The sequence below is a fragment of the Electrophorus electricus genome, chromosome 15, assembly GCF_041902795.1.
Source record: "Electrophorus electricus isolate QZ-2024a chromosome 15, ASM4190279v1, whole genome shotgun sequence".
Classification (NCBI taxonomy): Eukaryota; Metazoa; Chordata; class Actinopteri; order Gymnotiformes; family Gymnotidae; genus Electrophorus; species Electrophorus electricus.
This window is the reverse complement of record NC_137511.1, coordinates 5,871,004-5,890,000: the sequence shown is the minus strand read 5'-3', so window position 1 is coordinate 5,890,000 and position 18,997 is coordinate 5,871,004. Positions and strand designations below refer to the sequence as shown.

The 18,997-nt window shown below is 49.4% G+C and overlaps 1 protein-coding gene across 39 annotated transcripts in view; it reads right to left on the bottom strand.

The window, feature by feature from the left end:
* The window catches only part of tcf7l2 (transcription factor 7 like 2), an 82,461-nt gene that overhangs the window by 50,199 nt on the left and 13,265 nt on the right, over window positions 1-18,997 (bottom strand). For 28 of the 39 annotated variants that reach the window (XR_004776844.2, XR_014117313.1, XM_081698184.1 and 25 more), the window contains exons 4-5: window positions 5,308-5,409; window positions 289-348 (exon numbers count right to left, since the gene is read on the bottom strand). Coding sequence is in view for 37 of the 39 variants with exons in the window: in XM_081698184.1 (XP_081554310.1) it covers window positions 289-348; window positions 5,308-5,409 (162 nt within the window). In the remaining 2 variants the exon portion in view is untranslated. The remainder of the gene's footprint in view (window positions 1-288; window positions 349-5,307; window positions 5,410-18,997) is intronic. The other 11 variants (XM_035533446.2, XM_035533448.2, XM_081698182.1 and 8 more) reach the window with 1 other exon arrangement.

The window sequence follows — 18,997 nt, the reverse complement described above, 5'->3', positions numbered from 1 at the left end:
CATGGGCGGGGGCCGCTAGGAACGTGCCCGGCGCGGCTCCACACTCCCGACCGAGCGGCACGAGGTTGGTGCGGCCGAACGGGCGGGAGCGGCGCGGCACGGGGACGCATGGTGACTCCCTGGGGGGGGGGGGGGGGGGCAGCCTCGCACAGCACAGGACACGGCAAAGCACAACATGGCGTCTCAGCTCAAAAGGTAATGCAATCATCAGTTACTGGGATTTCACAGTGCTTAAGCATTTTCATGTCAGCTCAGTGTAAGCCAGCTACAATAATTCAAAAATCTCACCAACTGAAATTGGTGAAGGCTCAGATCGGCCTGTCCGGGGAATCCCAAGCAGACGGGCCCCTGAAAGGCAAAGACGGACGTCCCACGTCACTATTATTTCATGGCACACTCATTTACATCAGCCTAGCAGGGCAGGAACTAACACACTAGAACCCCCCACTCACTTCTGTGCGTTTACTCCCCTTTTATGGTCTGCTTCCTGTAACTGAGGGCGCACTTGGGTTTGTGCCCATTCATTTTACTCATCACATACAGTATAGTACACACAATTACACAATTACACACACACACACACTCGTGCACACACTCGCGCACACACATACACACTCATACCTTCCATGAGGCACTGAGGTGCTAAGAGTTAGCTAACTAACACAGGAGCACTTAAAAGCACAGAGGCTGACTGTAAACACAAAGAGGTGTGGTATTTACGTGTGTGGTGAGGTGTCTGATGTGTGTGTGGTAGGGGGGGGCCAGCACAGCGGTGTCGTCTGAAACAGGACAGGACAGGATAGGACAGGACAGGACAGGATAGGACAGGACAGGATAGGATAGGACAGGACAGGACAGAACAGGACAGGACAGGACAGGACAGGACAGCTCCAGCCACAGAGAACAGGCGGGTACTGAGCCTACCAAAGAGACAGGCTCAGCAGTACCCCGTCAAAAGAGACTTCCACAATACGTGTGCCTGAGTGTGAGTGTGAGTGTGTTTGTGCGTGTGTGTGCGTGCGTGTGCGAGAGAGCCGGAGTTCAGCATGAAGACTGAGGTGACACTGGGGTGCTCATTAGCAACGTGGGGGCCCAGCATTTCCCAGCAGGCCTCTGGCCCTCCCAGCTATTGTCCGGCCAGTCCAGGTGCACCACCATTCACGGAGGGGAAAAAAGGAGAGCGAGCAAATTACCAAGCGAAACTCCCGGCCCCTCAACATGCCGAGACCGCCGGCTCTGCCTCTCACGCGCAGCGGGAGGCTGGGAAGCCAAAGTCCCCTGCAGCCCCTCCCCCTGAAACGTTCCACCCTAAACGACTCAATATTAGAGGCTGGGAGGATGCGGGCCTGGCTTTAGCCAGCGAGGTCAGTCCTGCATGGACCGGCATTGGGACCGGACAGCTTTCGCGGGGGCAGAACGCAGGGGCAAAACGCGGGGGCAAAACGCAGGGGCAGAACGCGGGGGCAGAACGCGGGGGGGTGGGAGGTCCTGCTCTGGCTGACCTGCTCACATTCCCTTACTGCCACGGTACTAATTACCATAAGCACTCAGAGCCGCTGGTGTCCCGCTCCCCCAACTACCCCCAACTACCCCCGCTCGCTCCTTTCTCTCTCCATCCTCGCTGTTCCCGCGTTTTACACACGTGCGTGCGTGCGCGCACGCGCAACACAGCGGAGCCTGGTGGGGAAACAGTTAACACTCCAGCCATCTCCTGCTGCTAGTGAAAGCCCCGCAAACAATGGAGACATTGTCCGGCCCCCACATGACCCAGAGCCAGAGTGTGTGTGTGTGTGTGTGTGTGTGTGTGTGTGTGTGTGTGTGTGTGTGTGTGTGCGCGCGTGTGTGTGTGCACGCGTGTGTGTGTGTGTGTGCGCGCGCGTGTGTGTGTGTGTGTGCATGTGTGTGTGTGTGCACGTGTGTGTGTGTGTGTGTGTGTGTGCACGTGTGTGTGTGTACGTGTGTGTGTGTGTGTGTACGTGTGTGTGTGTGTGTGTGCACGTGTGTGTGTGTGTGTGCACGTGTGTGTGTGTGTGTGCACGTGTGTGTGTGTGTGTGTGTGTGCACGTGTGTGTGTGTGTGTGTGTGTGTGTGTGAATTTCTGCAACATCTTACAGTCCAGTTATAGGAAAAACATTAAAAAACTAAAAATCACACAGCAATAGGTGAGTAAAAGCTGTTGCTCCCCTTCCTGACGTAAGCACCGCGGCTTTGAAGCTCCACTGTCCAGCCGCAGCCGCGGGCCTGCGCGTGCTCCAGCTCACAGATGGAGGTGACTGGTAACTCTCTCTGGTTTCACTGGTGAACTTGGCTCCTGCCATGGGGGTGGAGCCTCGGCTCGGCAAGGGAGCCCAGTGGCAGGCAGCTGTGCGCACGGACAGGCGGAAAATACGGGAAACCGAGCCCGGAACGAAAGGCCGATCTGTCACAGCTGGAGAGAGATATCCCAGCCTCCCCCTCCCCACTGCCACTCCCAATGGCTCGCCCTTACAGAACAGTGGACCCACATCACAGACACGGGTGTGTGTGTGTGTGTGTGTGGAGGTGAGCGGTAGGGCACTCGACACCTATATGACTACCGACTGCTGCACAGCTTTCATAGTGCTGACTACAGCCGTTTGTGTGCTCTGTCTGTATGTGCTGTGAGTGAAGGTCCAGCTCTGGTCTAATGGTCTACTGTACATATTCCAGTGGGTGTGAGGTCACTGTCGGGGGGCTACTCAGGCCAGCGGCGGGGCAGCTGAGGGCTCTACAGGGCTTTCACCCGCTTCAAATGCCCACCTGCCCTGCTCTGCGGCAGAGGTTCAGAGGGCGCTGCATGCCATGCAGTGGCAAAAAGGGGTCACGGCCTCTGCCCACTTTTATAGGGTCAGACAGAATAATCCCTCTGCAGCTGTGACGTCTGCTCATGGGAAAGGGGTTCCCCTCCCATCACTCCTCTTTCCTTCTCTTGCCCCGCCTGCCCGGTTAATACCCGCCATCAGACTATCGAGCACTGCACTTCTCACCTGCTTCTCTCTTCATCCAGCTTAGCTCATGTCTGCCCTTTCTCGCTGACACACACTCTCTCTCTCTCTTTCTCTTTCTCTCTCTCTCTCTCTCTCTCTCTGCTTGTGTCTGTCATGCTCTGTCTCCCTCTTTATCTGCTTGTCTCTGTCTGTCTCTCTCTATCTGTATCTCTCCCTCTCTCTCTCTCTCTCTCTCTCTATCTATCTGCTTGTCTCTCTCTGTCTCTCTCTCCACCTGTCTCTATTTTCTTGTCGATCTCTCTCTATCTTCACCTGTGTCTCTCTATCCATCTTTCTGTCTCGCGCTACCTGTCTCTCTCTCTGCGTCCCTGTTCCATGCACCTGGGTACCTCTCTATCGTCCTGCCTCTCTCCAGAGGACCGGAGCGTCACCTGACCTTCGGCTCCTGGTCATTATCTCGCACCTATCAGCATTGCCTTATCACTTCCCAGCAGATAGCCACAGCTCAAGGAAGCCATTTGATAGAGCCATTCGACAGCAGAAAAGAAACAACTCTGTAGTGGTTACAGGTTACAGAAAGAGACTGATTAGAGGAACACATAGCGGAGGATGTAGGCCATCCCCAGAGAAAAAGAAACGATGATGTGTACTATATATAAAGGATTGGACATCCTAGGACTGAACACACATTCCTCTGTCTCAGAAAAAGGTAAGTTGTATGAGTAAAGGTTCACCACCACCAGCATGATGCAAACTAAGGAAACATCAAATCAAACACACATCATCAGGCAGAAGGCAGAAGGAGAGAGAAAGGGGGGGAGGGGTAAGCTTCATGTCGGATTTGCTCATCCACAACAGCTGCGCCGGAACGCCTGCGACGTCAGCGTCTGATCTCGCTGACCCAGGTCTTGATCAAACAGATCACCGAACGAACCGATCAGAGCAAATAAACGGACAAATGGCGGGGGGGGTGAGAGGGATGGGCTCGCTGCTCGTAGTGTGGTCCGGGTCTGGGCGGAAGTGAGGCGTGGGAGGGCTTTAAGGGCCGGCACACAGCGCCAGTGAGCACCGCGCTGCGCTGACGAGTATTTATAAACTTACCGGGCAGGGAGGGATTACTGCCGAGCGCAGTATTTACCCGAAACTGGCCTTAACCGCCTCCTACACGTTTAACGATTTCGAGACGGAGGGGTGTCCATTTCCTCTCTGCCCCTCTTAAAATAAGCAGGAGTTGGTCTGGTGAACCTGCCCGTGGCTCTTAAAAATAGCCCGCTACCTTTAAGACCTCGCCGGCTCCCCCGGTGCATCAAAAACGCTGCCATTGCCAACTCTTTGGTGCTAAAGTTAACTTTCGACAGGTCTATGTGTTTCAAATAAACACGGGGTGGCAGAGAGCTATTCTTAACTCAGATCTCCCCGGGGACGGCGTGAAGGCAGCGAGTTTAAGCACGCCGTTCACAGCCAACGTCAGGAAGCAAGGCAAGTTTCCTGGCATTAAATAACATAAGACCCGATGTCACCTAAAACAAACTAGCAACGTGTCAAGGGTTGTTTTTCTTCCAAAAGACAGCTCAAAAGTGTACTTTTGGTAACAAACGGCAAGTCCTCTGACACCAATTAAAAAGTGAAGACAAAAAAAATAGCCTAAAGGTCTGGAACTGGTGCTCTGAAGGGGGAAAGGGTGCCCAGTTAACTTATTCATACCGCTTTGGTCGACATTTCACAGGCTGTTTGCTGTCTCACCTACACCTGACCCTGCAGTGTTGGCCTACGCACCTGAGCTGAACGGTCACGAGGTCAACGAATCCCCCCAACTAGTTGACGGCCGGGGAAGCCACGCAAAGCTGCGTGAAGCGAGCCTACGTGCTTCCGTTATCTTTCTGTGTGCAAGCTCGACATCAGCGCTGCTATGGGCCGCGGAACTCTGAGGAACTCCTGCTCTGGTCGCCAGGAAGGCGAGCGCCCTGCCCACTCACGCCACGCCGCCCAGGACCAGGACAGCGTGCAGGAAGCGCGTTCGAGCCAGACCCTGCCCACTTTTCTAGCGCCGCTAATGTTGCTGCCTTCCTTGCTGTTGTGGATTCCACACGTATATCCGTGCTCCTTTCCTATAGCGAGGAATCACCCTTTACGCTGTGGCGGGAATGTTCTAAGCCCATTTTCGGCGTTCCAGGGACCCCTGAACCCTGGTTGTATCCCAGCAGCCTGTTGCATGCGGTCGAACACATTCCACAGCTCAGAAGACACAGACAATACAGGAAAGAGGAAGTGGGTCTTGTCTTTTCTGCGTTGTAAAAAACACGGAGCTTTGTAAATGTAGTGACCAGCGGGGGTTACTTACAACGATGTGTGCCGGAGAAGGGGACCTGGCATCTTTAAGCGCTTGTCTACTTTGAAGACTTCCTGCTTGAACGTCTAGCAGTGGCCATTTCATCTGTAGATACTGAATGGTAGAAAGAAACAAAATGGAGAAACAAAGAAAATGCATGTTAACAATGCAGAAAGCAAAGGGAGGAAGAAACATGAGGAGCTTAAGAATGACCATGTGACTCTGAAAGCAAAAAAGGGGCGCGAAAGCAAATAAGGAGCGTGCCGGAACAGACCCTGGACCAGATGATGCATGAGGTGGACGGACGAGAGGAGCGATTCCACACCTTCCTCCATCGCGCCAGAGTGGCACGGGACACTTCGGACATGCTCATGAGCATTCCTGGGGTTATTTTGTGTTACATGTGAAGATCATATCGCTGTTCTCTGGAATCCCAGCAGCATTTTACTGCCTTTTGTTGTGCTTCTAAAAGGGTGTGGACCTGAGTCAGCTCAGCGACTGTTTTAGTCAATAATTGACCCAGGGTACTTCAGGGCTCACACACACACATGCACACACACACACACCCCTCTTGTGGACACTGTGCTCTTCACATTGTCTGGAGCCAATCTTAAAGTGACTTCCTGTAGCCACAGAGGCATAAAAAAATCAGCCGGTAAAGCAATTAAGTTGTAAAAACCTTTTTTTTTATCAGGCTTTATGAAGCTGTCTGGCATCAGAACGCACACATGCTCAGCTGAACAACTTGATGAAAATGAAAAACGCACCTTGCGAGAGGCACCGCTGTCAGGAATACACAGGTCCAGTGGGACTGATGTTCCAAACACTGTCCCATCTGCCTCACAGGCACAGGAAACAAGCGTGTCATCCCTTCTATCCTATTTCCTCTTACCCTGCGCCCCCTGACCCTGACCCTTAGCCTGCCAAGACTGATGGAGGGTCACATGCGCACGCTGTCCCAGTGGTGTACCCCAACCACACCCCCACACATTAAACCGGAGGATCTGCACACAAACCAACTCTTTTGGTACCCTTCCGCACAGCTCACACTCCGTGGCTCGTGTCCAACATATCAGTGCCAGCAAACACTCCCACAGCCGGTGAACTTGACCTGGGAACTTCTGACAAGCAGCTACGCTGAAGAGGGACTCTGGTACTGAAGCTGAAATCAAAGTCACGATCTTCTCGTCAGGAGCAGCGAGCTTGCCTATTCTGTTCCAGCACAAAATCATCTTGGTTCAGCTACTCAGGTCAAAGGTTAACAGGGTCCTGATTGCTGCTCTACAGGGAGTTCTGAGCAAAGACAAAGTGGGGAAAATGTGAACTTTTAAAATGGCTGCCACGTACAATGCCTGAGAGTAAGTTCAAATGTGGGTAGTAAGTTTTCGAATTATCTAAGGATCTCGAGGGGAGTTCAGCGAATTTACATGCTGGCTTAGCAAACGCTTGCTCATCTAATGAGGCTAAAGAAAATGAGGCACATAACTACCAGAGAGACAAAACTGAACTGAATATAGAGAAAAAAAGAGAAATAAAGGTATATACAGTATAAAGTCTATATGTATATACAGTATAAAGTTTATGGGTATATACAGTATAAAGTCTGTATGTATATACAGTATAAAGTTTATGGGTATATACAGTATAAAGTCTATATGTATATACAGTATTTACAGTATAAAGTCTATATGTATATATAGTATAAAGTCTCTGGGTATTTACAATATAAAGTTTATATGTATATACAGTATAACATCTATGGGTATTTACAGTGTAAAATCTATATGTATATACAGTATAAAGTCTATATGTATATACAGTATAAAGTCTATGGGTACATACAGTATAAAGTCTAGGTTCATATACAGTATAAAGTCTCTGGGTACATACAGTATAAAGTCTAGGTTCATATACAGTATAAAGTCTCTGGGTACATACAGTATAAAGTCTATATGCATATACAGTATAAAGTCCCTGGGTATTTACAATATAAAGTTTATATGTATATACAGTATAAAGTCTCTGGTTACATACAGTATAAAGTTTATATGTATATACAGTATAACATCTATGGGTATTTACAGTGTAAAGTCTATATGTATATACAGTATAAAGTCTCTGGGTATATACACAGTATAACGTCTTTATGTATATACAGTATAAAGTCTCTGGGTATTTACAGTATAAAGTCTATATGTATATACAGTATAAAGTCTCTGGGTATTTACAGTATAAAGTCTATATGTATATACAGTATAAAGTCTCTGGGTATATACAGTATAAAGTCTCTGGGTATATACAGTATAACGTCTTTATGTATATACAGTATAAAGTCTCTGGGTATATACAGTATAACGTCTATGTATATACAGTATAAAGTCTATGGGTGTTTACAGTATTAAGTCTATGGGTATTTACAGTATAAAGCCTATGGGTATTTACAGTATAAAGTCTTTATGTATATACAGTATAAAGTCTCTGGGTATATACAGTATAACGTCTTTATGTATATACAGTATAAAGTCTCTGGGTATTTACAGTATAAAGTCTTTATGTATATACAGTATAAAGTCTCTGGGTATATACAGTATAACGTCTTTATGTATATACAGTATAAAGTCTATGGGTGTTTACAGTATTAAGTCTATGGGTGTTTACAGTATTAAGTCTATGGGTATAGAGAGTACAAAGTGTTTATGTATATACAGTATAAAGTCTATGGGTATTTACAGTATAAAGTCTATATGTATATACAGTATAAAGTCTATGGGCATTTACAGTATTAAGTCTATGGGTATTTACAGTATAAAGTCTATGGGTATAGACAGTACAAAGTGTTTATGTATATACAGTATAACGTCTATGGGTATTTACAGTATAAAGTCTATATGTATATACAGTATAAAGTCTATGGGCATTTACAGTATTAAGTCTATGGGTATTTACAGTATAAAGTCTATATGTATATACAGTATAAAGTCTATGGGTGTTTACAGTATTAAGTCTATGGGTATTTACAGTATAAAGTCTATGGGTGTTTATAGTATTAAGTCTATGGGTATTTACAGTATAAAGTCTATGGGTGTTTACAGTATTAAGTCTATGGGTATAGACAGTACAAAGTGTTTATGTATATACAGTATAAAGTCTATGGGTATTTACAGTATAAAGTCTATATGTATATACAGTATAAAGTCTATGGGCATTTACAGTATTAAGTCTATGGGTATTTACAGTATAAAGTCTATGGGTATAGACAGTACAAAGTGTTTATGTATATACAGTATAAAGTCTATGGGTATTTACAGTATAAAGTCTATATGTATATACAGTATAAAGTCTATGGGCATTTACAGTATTAAGTCTATGGGTATTTACAGTATAAAGTCTATATGTATATACAGTATAAAGTCTATGGGTGTTTACAGTATTAAGTCTATGGGTATTTACAGTATAAAGTCTATGGGTGTTTATAGTATTAAGTCTATGGGTATTTACAGTATAAAGTCTATGGGTGTTTACAGTATTAAGTCTATGGGTATTTACAGTATAAAGTCTATGGGTGTTTACAGTATTAAGTCTATGGGTATTTACAGTATAAAGTCTATAGGTATATACAGTATAAAGTCTATGGGTAACTCCTCACCTTGAGACCTCAAGCTTCTAACATGAAAAATGAAATGGTAGTAAACTATCCAAGAAAATAGATTTTTTATTCCTAATCCAAGATGCCCTATACTGCACTGGACACTGAAGAAAACCTCTGACAAGTCAGCCAGCCTCGTAGGCTCACCAGTGATGCACCCGGGACCCGCACCAATGGACTCGAGTTCGAGCCAAAATGTTGGCCAGGTCAGGAGTGAAAACGTTATCACTGCGTCCTCTTCTCTAGCCCGATCCAACCAATCACGGGCCAGCGCCGCGCCCCTTGTGTCCTCCTCCACAACCCGATGGAGAATGCACTCGTTACCTCTCCTTTCTGCTCGACCTTGCCAGGACTGATCTGAGATTGTGTGAGTGTGTGTATCCGCGCGCGCGTAATGTGCCGCCGCAGATGCGTGCCGCGTTTGTGAGTTTCCCGCGTTGCGTGCCGTGGTCCTGTCAGAGAGCCAGGCTGATTCAGTGGTAATTAGCGTGGGGTTGGCTGCAGGGTGCAAGCCTGCTTGACACCGGCGGGACTTCCTGACTCCCGTGGTGGCCCGAGGGCTGCTGCTCACGTCTCCCTGCACTCCCGCGGCCGCTGTGCTTGTTTATGCGTTTGCTTGTTTACTCGGAAGGGGAGTAAAGTTTCCCCGACGAGCTGCTGGCACGTTGCTGGCTGCTACGCTCACGGCACGGTGTACAGCATGCTAAACAGTGATGATGAAAAGAAAAAACAACAACCTAGATTACTTTCCAGATCGCAACGGTCATATACCGAGCGCTTCCTCTGGGAAAAAGCTCCCACTCCTGCTGTGTTTACTGTAAAGCGGGTCACGTCCTGGCTCGGGGTGGCCGTGGGCAGAAGGAGCAGCGTTCAGCGTGAGGGGCAGAGGGAAGATCAGCTGGGTGGGCAGGGCACGTGCCCGCACCGGTCTGTCTGCTTCGCACTACCACTGCACACGTTCTTCCTCCCTAATCCTTCCTGCGGGCCAAGCCAAAGGAGGTGGATCCGGTCATAGCGCCAGAACAGCGTCAACCCCTGGCCCCTTAGCCCAACCCCACCCCTAGTGCTCTCGGGGCCCCGCCCCTGAAGACGGATGCACCGGCTGGGCTGGAAGAGGCCGCGGCCCCCGAGCTGCCGGCTGCTGCCGCCCCTTCTCCCCTCGGACTCCCCTTCTACTCCCCGCGGAAGGCCCCCCATGTAACTCAAGTGGTGTTCCGATAGGACAAATTGCCCTGGAGTTCCAGGATAACTTGGGACACCCTCCCCCAACACTCAGGGCAGCCAGCGTGAGTTCGACGCAGGGCATGCACTCCATGCCTGTCATGATCGGCCCCCTGATCGGCCCCCCCCATCTGCCCCCAACCCTCCCTCGCCTAGCCGCTCCTGGTCTGAACAACCACAATGGGGCTGAATGACTCAATTGTCTCTGATGAAGTGAAAGACAAGGGAGTCCTCTAAATCCTCCCAGAGGGATGAACTCTATTGCCAGCAGAGCTCCCAGAGAGAGAGAAGAGGGGGGAGAGAGAGAGAGAGAGAGAGAGAGAGAGAGAGAGAGAGAGAGAGAGGGAGGGAGAGACCATATTAGTGGCAGAATAGCTGGTTTTTGTCATATCTCAAAATTTTCCAAACGTGTAGTTAGGACAGAAACATTTCACTAATGTTATTTTTAACACAATTGCTGTTTTCCTTTTCCAAAAATGAAGTTAGCTCTTCACTTTTAGCCCATTTGCCCACATTTACCATGTCATGAACCAATGTGGGCTGCACTAAAGCTATAAAAAGCCAAGAGAGCTTTCTGGAAACATCAGGGTAACAGGCCTGCTACTGCTAAGCTGTTTCTCAAAGAAATGTCTGTACTTGACACTTAACCTGAAGTTCGAGGGGCTTTATGGGGAATCACACAGCCGTCATGAACAGAATTACGTTCTATAAACCCCCATTGACTCATGAACTATATATTACCAAGACGGGGGGACCCAAAAAACCCTAAACAAAACAAACAAAAAAAACCTCTAGTCTGAAAGTAAATTTAAGGTCACTGAGCGCTTCAGGCTGAAGAGGGTGTGAGGTGGCAACGCCCACTGTATCACAGGAGCACCAGGCACAGGAACTAACGCAGCAGTCTGATGTGATTAATGCACGACAGGTGAGCCGTGCTCAGCCATTTTGTTTGGATTAAGAGCAGAGGCATTCTCTGTAATCAGACAAATCAGACAAATCAGGCGCCTAATGTGCCAGAGAAGCTCAGAACGTGGGGTTATTCCCAACGCTCTGACGGGGGATAAGCCCGTCCGTCAGAAAGCATTCCAGCCACGTAAACAATGCAAGCGGCTAGGACTAGGCAGTCAGAGAGAGAGAGGGAGAGAGAGAGAGCGAAGCTGCAGGCAGCACACAGCCTGCCAGTGTCCCAATAGAGACATTCAGCCAAGCCCAGCGCATCCCAGCCCATCTGTGCCCAGGGGTCACTAGGATACACGCACGCACGCACGCACTCAAACATACGCAGATCCACATGTGCATGCAGGCCTACCCATCGCCTGCCTGGCGGGGAGAGGGTACTGGGGCAGAGCTGACAGCTTGCAGATTACACTGATAAAAAGAGCAAAATAAAGCACTTTATTTGGGAAAAGAGCGGCCCTGCGCTGCAGTAGGAAAAGAGCGGGAGCTGCCGGGAAGGCACAGGCAGCGCCGACCTGCAGGAGCTGGGATCAGACCGGAACGGGACGCGGCTCGCTGTGCCGGGGCACGAACTCTCCCGCACAGGAAGAGACTTTCCGGGAATGCGGAGGGGACGGAAGGAATGGGGGACTTCCGCGATGGAAGTCCCCGAGCTGAGGGGAAGAGCCTTTCCGAAGGGTCCGACGCTGCTCTCCCTCCCCCCGAGGCAGTCGGGGCCGCGGCAAGGCAGGTGGCTCTTCCGAACGCTCTTCGTTTGAGGTGAACAGATGAGGGCGGGAGCAAGGGAGAGAGGCGGACAGAAGAGGCTTGGAGGAGGAAGGGGACTCACCCCGACACCAGATGAAACTGAGAGTTAGTCTACACGAGGCTCTTTGCTCCATCTTCGTTCTCCTAATACACATTTTATGAGTAAATAACGGAAGGGGGAAAAAAGAGAAAGAGAGAGAGAGAGAGAGAGAGAAAAGAACACCCCAACAGCTCAGACAGCCCGAGGCAGTTTGCAACCAGGAAAATCAAGCTGGGCTGTGGGCAGACGTGGGGTTTGTGTGCCCCGGGGCAGGAGAGGCTCCGCAGGGCCCACATTTACTCCAAAGCCAGAACCGCTGGGGGCTCCTCGCCCCTCTGACAGCATGGGGCCTGAGACCCCAGCTTGCGCTCCTCCATCCGCTCACCTCTCACCCCCCCTCCCCACGCCAAACGCCTCCTCAGCTCACTCCAACCCCCCCAGACACTCCTCGTCCACGCCGCCACAGCCTTTCCCCCGTCTCTCCTCTTTCCACTTAATAAAAAACCCCAACACCATCGGAGAGGCACCTGCTGCTTTAAACTCGCTGTGGTGGTTTTGAAGTCTTCTCAAGGATGTGGTGTGGTGTTCAGTGAAGGGGTATGTGTATGTGTGTATGTGTGTGTGTATGTGTGTGTGTGTGTGTGTGTGTATGTGTGTGTGTGTGTGTGTGTGTATGTGTGTGTGTGTGTGTGTGTGTGTATGTGTGTGTATGTGTATGTGTGTGTGTATGTGTGTATATGTGTGTATGTGTATGTGTATGTGTGTATGTGTGTGTGTGTATGTGTAGGTGTATGTGTGTGTATGTGTGTATATGTGTGTATATGTGTGTATGTGTATGTGTGTATATGTGTGTATGTGTGTATATGTGTGTATGTGTATGTGTGTGTGTATGTGTGTATATGTGTGTATGTGTATGTGTATGTGTGTATGTGTGTGTGTGTGTATGTGTATGTGTATGTGTGTATATGTGTGTATGTGTATGTGTGTATGTGTAGGTGTATGTGTGTGTATGTGTGTATATGTGTGTATATGTGTGTATGTGTATGTGTGTATATGTGTGTATGTGTGTATATGTGTGTATGTGTATGTGTGTGTGTATGTGTATGTGTATATGTGTGTGTGTATGTGTATGTGTGTATATGTGTGTATGTGTATGTGTATGTGTGTATGTGTGTGTGTATGTGTATGTGTATATGTGTGTATATGTGTATGTGTATATGTGTGTATGTGTGTATGTATGTGTATGTGTGTATGTGTAGGTGTATGTGTGTATGTGTATGTGTATGTGTGTGTGTGTGTGTGTGTGTATGTGTATGTGTAGGTGTATGTGTGTATGTGTATGTGGGGGGGTAGACAGACATGCAGACAGAGAGTGGGGTAAACACAACAAAAAAAGATAAAACTACATTAGGCTTATATCACACTGCTCTGTTCCTACACTCCTCTTATCACATGTGTGTGTGTGTGTGTGTGTGTGTGTGTGTGTGTGTGTGTGTGTGTGTGTGTGTGTGTGTGTGTGTGTGTGTGTGTGTGTGTGTCACGCTGCATTCCCAACCCTAAGCGCATGAGCCGTGTGTGGCCACGCTCACACACTGTTTGTCTAGCAGGTGTGGGTGCGCTCCTCAAACAGCAGCTGAGTCACCTGAAACATTGGGAGAGAATTGGGCAACACCTTCCACATCTCAGTGGAGGGGACGTCGCTAGCTAATGAAGCCATAAAATACGCAGACACGCTACGTCGCTCCTGGAGACGTGCGACGGGCGTGGAGGGGCAGAGCGCTGGCAAAGTCCATGCTGCGCGACACACTGGCGCTACCAGACGCCAAACGGCTTTAATGAGGAGGTCCTCATCAACCTACACCCAGTCTAACTCTCAAAGAATCCAAGAATCTCCCCAACACACTCACTCTCTCTCTCTCTCTCTCTCTCTCTCTCTCTCTCTCTCTCTCTCTCTCTCTCTCTCACTCATTGGGTGAATATGGACTCTTCAGAGCACTCTATAAATAGACCTGTGAGTTAGGGGCACACAGGCATCTGAAGCCTACAGTATCAATACACACACACACACACACACACACACAAACAAGCATAGTGTAGGTTTTCCACAGTGCAAGGGTTCTTTCCTGCCCCGTGGATCGTCACACACACTGGCCTGCTCAACAGCAACATGTGCCCAGGCTTGACCACACAGCTCAGCGCTGGGTTCGCCTAAGAACTTCTAGAATGGTAGCAACATGGGATTGCTTGTGACTTCTGTGTGCATGGAACTACACGGAGAAACACACACAGAAAGACATAGAGAAGGCTGCAGTATTGTGGAGAGGGGGTCACCCCTAGCCACCATGAGGGGGTAATTACCACACTCCTGAGTTCAAAATGAAGACTGCTCTTACCTCCTGCAGCAACAACAGTCATCAAACAAGCATCAAACAAGCACACACACACACGCGCATGCATACACACACACCTTGAAGCATTTCAAACTCCATATTCATAAGCCTGGCCCCAGAGTGCAGTAGAAGCCTATTATCAGAAATCTCACTCAAAATACAAAATGGTTTCAGGACAGGAGCCTTGGACGTGTCTGTGCAGGACACCCCACAAAAGGAATCCGAACCACATTCAGGGCACAAGATCAAAAACCAGCCGCACACAGCATATACATAGTGAGTCTCATCACAGCTAGCCCCCACAGAGTCCACGCCTCCTATAGGAGCAGCGGACACCCTGTGCAGGGAGCGGGGCCCAGCCAAGCGGTGTGCTGTGGGCTATATCTGCCCAGGCTTATGATGATGTTATAATCATGGGGGAAAAAAAAATCCCAGCCTGCCACAGGGAGACAGTCGAGCTGCCCATGTGAAATAAATAAATAAGTAATAAGACGGCGGCTAATGGAGCTCATTAGCATGGCGTGAGCGCGGCGGACTGGAGGAGCCAGTGAAGGTCACCCAGAGGCTGCCGTGGGCAGAGGCATGGCTGTTCCGGAGACCTGGCTCCTCTCCCAGCATGAACCCCACGAACAGTGCCCCTCACCTCCCAATAAACTGCAGTAATGACCTGGCCCTGGTGCCACCGCCACGCCCCCGATCCCCCCACCCGCAGGCTCCGCGCTACCACAGCTCGGTTCTCCTCCCACTCTCTGTTAATTACCGGCGACGTCCGTCCACAAACAGCGGTGACAGACACCATCACACAGGCCAATTACTGCTGAATCTTTAATGCCTTCTTCCCCAACTCCACTCTCCCTCTCACTTATTCACTCTCTCCCACACACACACACACACACACACACACACACACACACACACACACACACACACACACACACACAACCACACAACTACACACACACACACAACCACAGGGCAATCTCCCACAGCCCTAGAGAAAAACATACTGCCTAAGAAACAGACGGTGGAAAGTAAAAAAAAAACAGAATATATATTTTTGTACATTTATTCTGGGGTTGGGAATTGCTCTGCCAAAACCATGTGCCACTCTGAAATTATCCTCTTAGCCTGCTTTCTTCAGTAGGCACTGGTGTGTTCACATTCCAGCGAAACGTACCAGCTAAGAAAATGGACATTTTCAGAAGGATGTGCCAACAATGAGTTTCTTCCTCTTGATCATTTCTGTGTGAGTGCGTGTGTGTGTGTGTGTGTGTGTGTGTGTGTGTGTGTGTGTGTGTGTGTGTGTGTGTGTGATCACCGGAGCAACCTAGCTAAACTGAAGCATGTTCCATGTTTTAAATATGCCATGACACACCAAAAAAGTTGTTTCCCTCGCAAGATGTCAGTCACATTCAACTGAATTACAGTTAAACATGAATTACAAATAAATGCTTTATTACTGCAGAGGAGAAGTGCTATAATAAAGTTCAGCCTTTATAGTTTAGACTCACAACAGCCTGTTCCAGCTAAGCTTTCGCATGCGGGAGCCGGACGAGGCTTCTTTCAGCTCAGTGTCGGATCGGAAGCGGAGGCAGCTGAACGCGTCCAGACGCTGCCGAGCGAGCGTCTCGCGCTCCACCTTTCCTGGGCCCACAGTCGCAGCATTGATGCAACACGCCGCAACCCGGGAGCCGCACGCCATCCTCCGTGTTATTAGCAGTCGAGGCTCTAGCTCCAGAGGGGCGTGGGTTCTATAAAGGTTAATATGTTTTGTTTGGGTTTTTTTTTTTTTTTTTTAAATATCTTGGCTACAAACTGTGTGTTTTTGTCAGCTGAGGGAAGCAGTACCGCAGCAAGAGAGAGAGAGAGAGAGAGAGAGAGAGAGAGAGAGAGAGAGAGAGAGAGAGAGAGAGAGAGGAAAAAAAGAAAAGAGAAAAAGCCCTCAGCCAAGCCATCAAGTTGAACAGTGAACTTCACAGTAGTAGCTGTCTTTCTATGCCACTCCTTTTGATGTTACCTCCAAAGCAAAGGATCAAAGGCTTGGAGTGTGGCGTGGGGAAGTCCCAAGCTCTTAGCCTGCCAGCCCGTGATATATGCAAAAGTCTACGCCAAAAGAGAGGGAGAGGGTGATGGAGAGAGAGAGAGAGAGAGAGAGAGAGAGAGAGAGAGAGAGAGAAAGCTTGCATGGAATGTGGCTAAATAGTCTGCTTTACCCTAATGAAGACCAGTGGTGATGAAATGCCCCTTTTCAGTACGTTCCAGGGGACTGCCGATGACAATGCAGGGAGCCAAAACTGAGGAGCAAAGGCCTTGATTGGGGCACAGAGAGGGAGCATTGTCGTCTTGGCAACCTTCCAAGCCTCCCACCCGACCAGCAGCACGTCTACGTACCCTCCAAGAGCCCCTACTCTCATCCCACATCAAGGGGAACTCAGGCTACTCGTAGCCACATAAATATAGTGTCCTGTTAAAAGTGAGCAGTGCTAGTAAACACAGAGCGTAGGAAACAGCGTCCCTGACTCACGGTACGCGCGCGTGCACGCAAAAAACAAAACACTGACTCACATAAAAATGAGAAGATGCAAGCACATGCACGCATACACACACATACAGACACTGACTCCCACAAAACAGATAGGTGCAAGCATGCACAAACACACACACAGACTGGACACAATGGCCTCAGCTGCACAAAAATATGTGAGGGGTGTTCAAACTTACAAACTTATGCTAGGCACACATACTGGAACAGACCTATGTACACACACACACACGCACGCACGCACGCACGCACGCACACATTTTCCCCCAGGGCTATAGGATTAAGAGGTCCAGCTGGCTGACAGCAAGTCATTCCTTCCCACGTAGCAGGCAGACGCAGCCCCCCCTCAGGCTGCACCGGCCCGCGAGGAGGACACACCTGAACTTGACATCGATCTGCCCCTGCTTTCCCCTGCACCACCCGCCCCCACACACGGAGCACATCACACGCGACGGTGTTCATTCCTGTGATGGCTGGAGAAAGCGTAGCACGGGACACGAGAGGCAGGCTGGGTCCGCACGCCTGGAGAACCTCCTCCCCCGGCCCCCGGCCCAGTACGCGCCCCCGCCACACAGTGCTGAGCACGAGTGGCAAACTGGCCCATCCGCGGGATTTATACACGCACACAGTGCCCCGGATCTTGTCCAGCCCCACCCCGACTCCCCGAGGCCCTGGGAGGGTAGAGGCTGGCGGCAGGTGTGTGCTCACTCTCCCCCGGACCCTACAGAAAATCCCAGCATACATCAGGCTGGGTACCAACGCCTGGCACGCACCAGGCTGGTTACTTTTCGGAGACGATCTGAGCAGGAGGCAAGCATCGGTTTTCCAATTCCGTCCACTGACCATTATGGCGGGAATAAGAGAGTGAGATCGTAAGCGCGGATTCGGTCCGAGGGGGGGGGGGGGGGGGGGGGGGGTCAGTGCCAATGCTGCTAAATCTGGGCTTCTATTTGAGCTGAGGTGATGGATGGATAATGAGAAAGAAAAATCCATCCCCTACAACAGCAAAATACCACTGACACTGCTGATCGCCAACTCCCCGCACAGCCGAGATGAGACAGAGAAAAAGAGAGAAAGGGGGGGTGAGAGGGAGAGAGAGGGGGGAGAGAGAGAGAGAGAGAGAGAGAGAGAGGGGGGAGAGAGAGAGAGAGAGAGAGAGAGAGAGAGAGGGATTGAGAGCAGGAGAAAAGAAAAAAAATCACAATGATGACATGTAAGTGCAAAGAGCGATTAAGGATTTACTTTCAAAAGGGCCTGCATTGATCTTTTTTGATAGACCTGCAATAAATCAAACCAGACTGACTCACATGAGAACGAAGCTTAATCCTGTAGTCAGATCCGGGAGAACTCAAACCAAACCAGCTGTTAATTTAGGCTTTACAAGATGAAGCAGGAGAAAGCCAACCTGATGTACCCTAGGGCAGGGGCTTACATCATCTCTGTAAAGCAATCAACTTATTGCCAGTTTGGAGAGATAATCAGGGAGCATGCTGAGAGAGAGAAACAAAGATCGAGGGAAGAGAGATGGATTCTTAAAGGGGCAAACAGAGGTAGTATGGGAAACTGAAGTGGGGGTAAAAGGAGGGAGATCTGAAACTCCGGTAGCATGGGCTCGTGACTGCCAAAAGGTCCAGAGATGGCCTGCATCGGGGGATGAGGGAATGAAGCAGGGACTCTATTTCTTTCCTGACAGTCTGTAATTTACCAGGAGTCTGGCGCCGTGCCCACAGATAGTGCCACCTCGGTCATGCCCGGCCAACCACACAGAAGCCACGCCACAGTCAGTCATGATAATTAAGACAGTTATTTTTGTTTTGTTTTGTTTTTTTTTAACTTTACTTTTCCTCTGGGTGGAAGTGTTGGTTAACGCCATCCACTCCTCACTGGTTACATGTCTAATGTCTTTTTCAGATCTACATCCTGTTTGCGTGAGTGAAAGAAAGAGAAAGAAAGATGGTGGGGGGGACTAAGAGAGATATTGGGAGGGGGTGTGCCACACACACACACACACACACACACACACACACACAGAGAGAGACAGACACGCTCATTAGGCCCCAGTGTTCGTGTCTTTAATGTTCTATTTACTACGAGCAACAAGATCAAATCTGAAATCCAATTCCAGGCCTGACCAGGGCTCTCCGCTCTGGTTCTGAAGG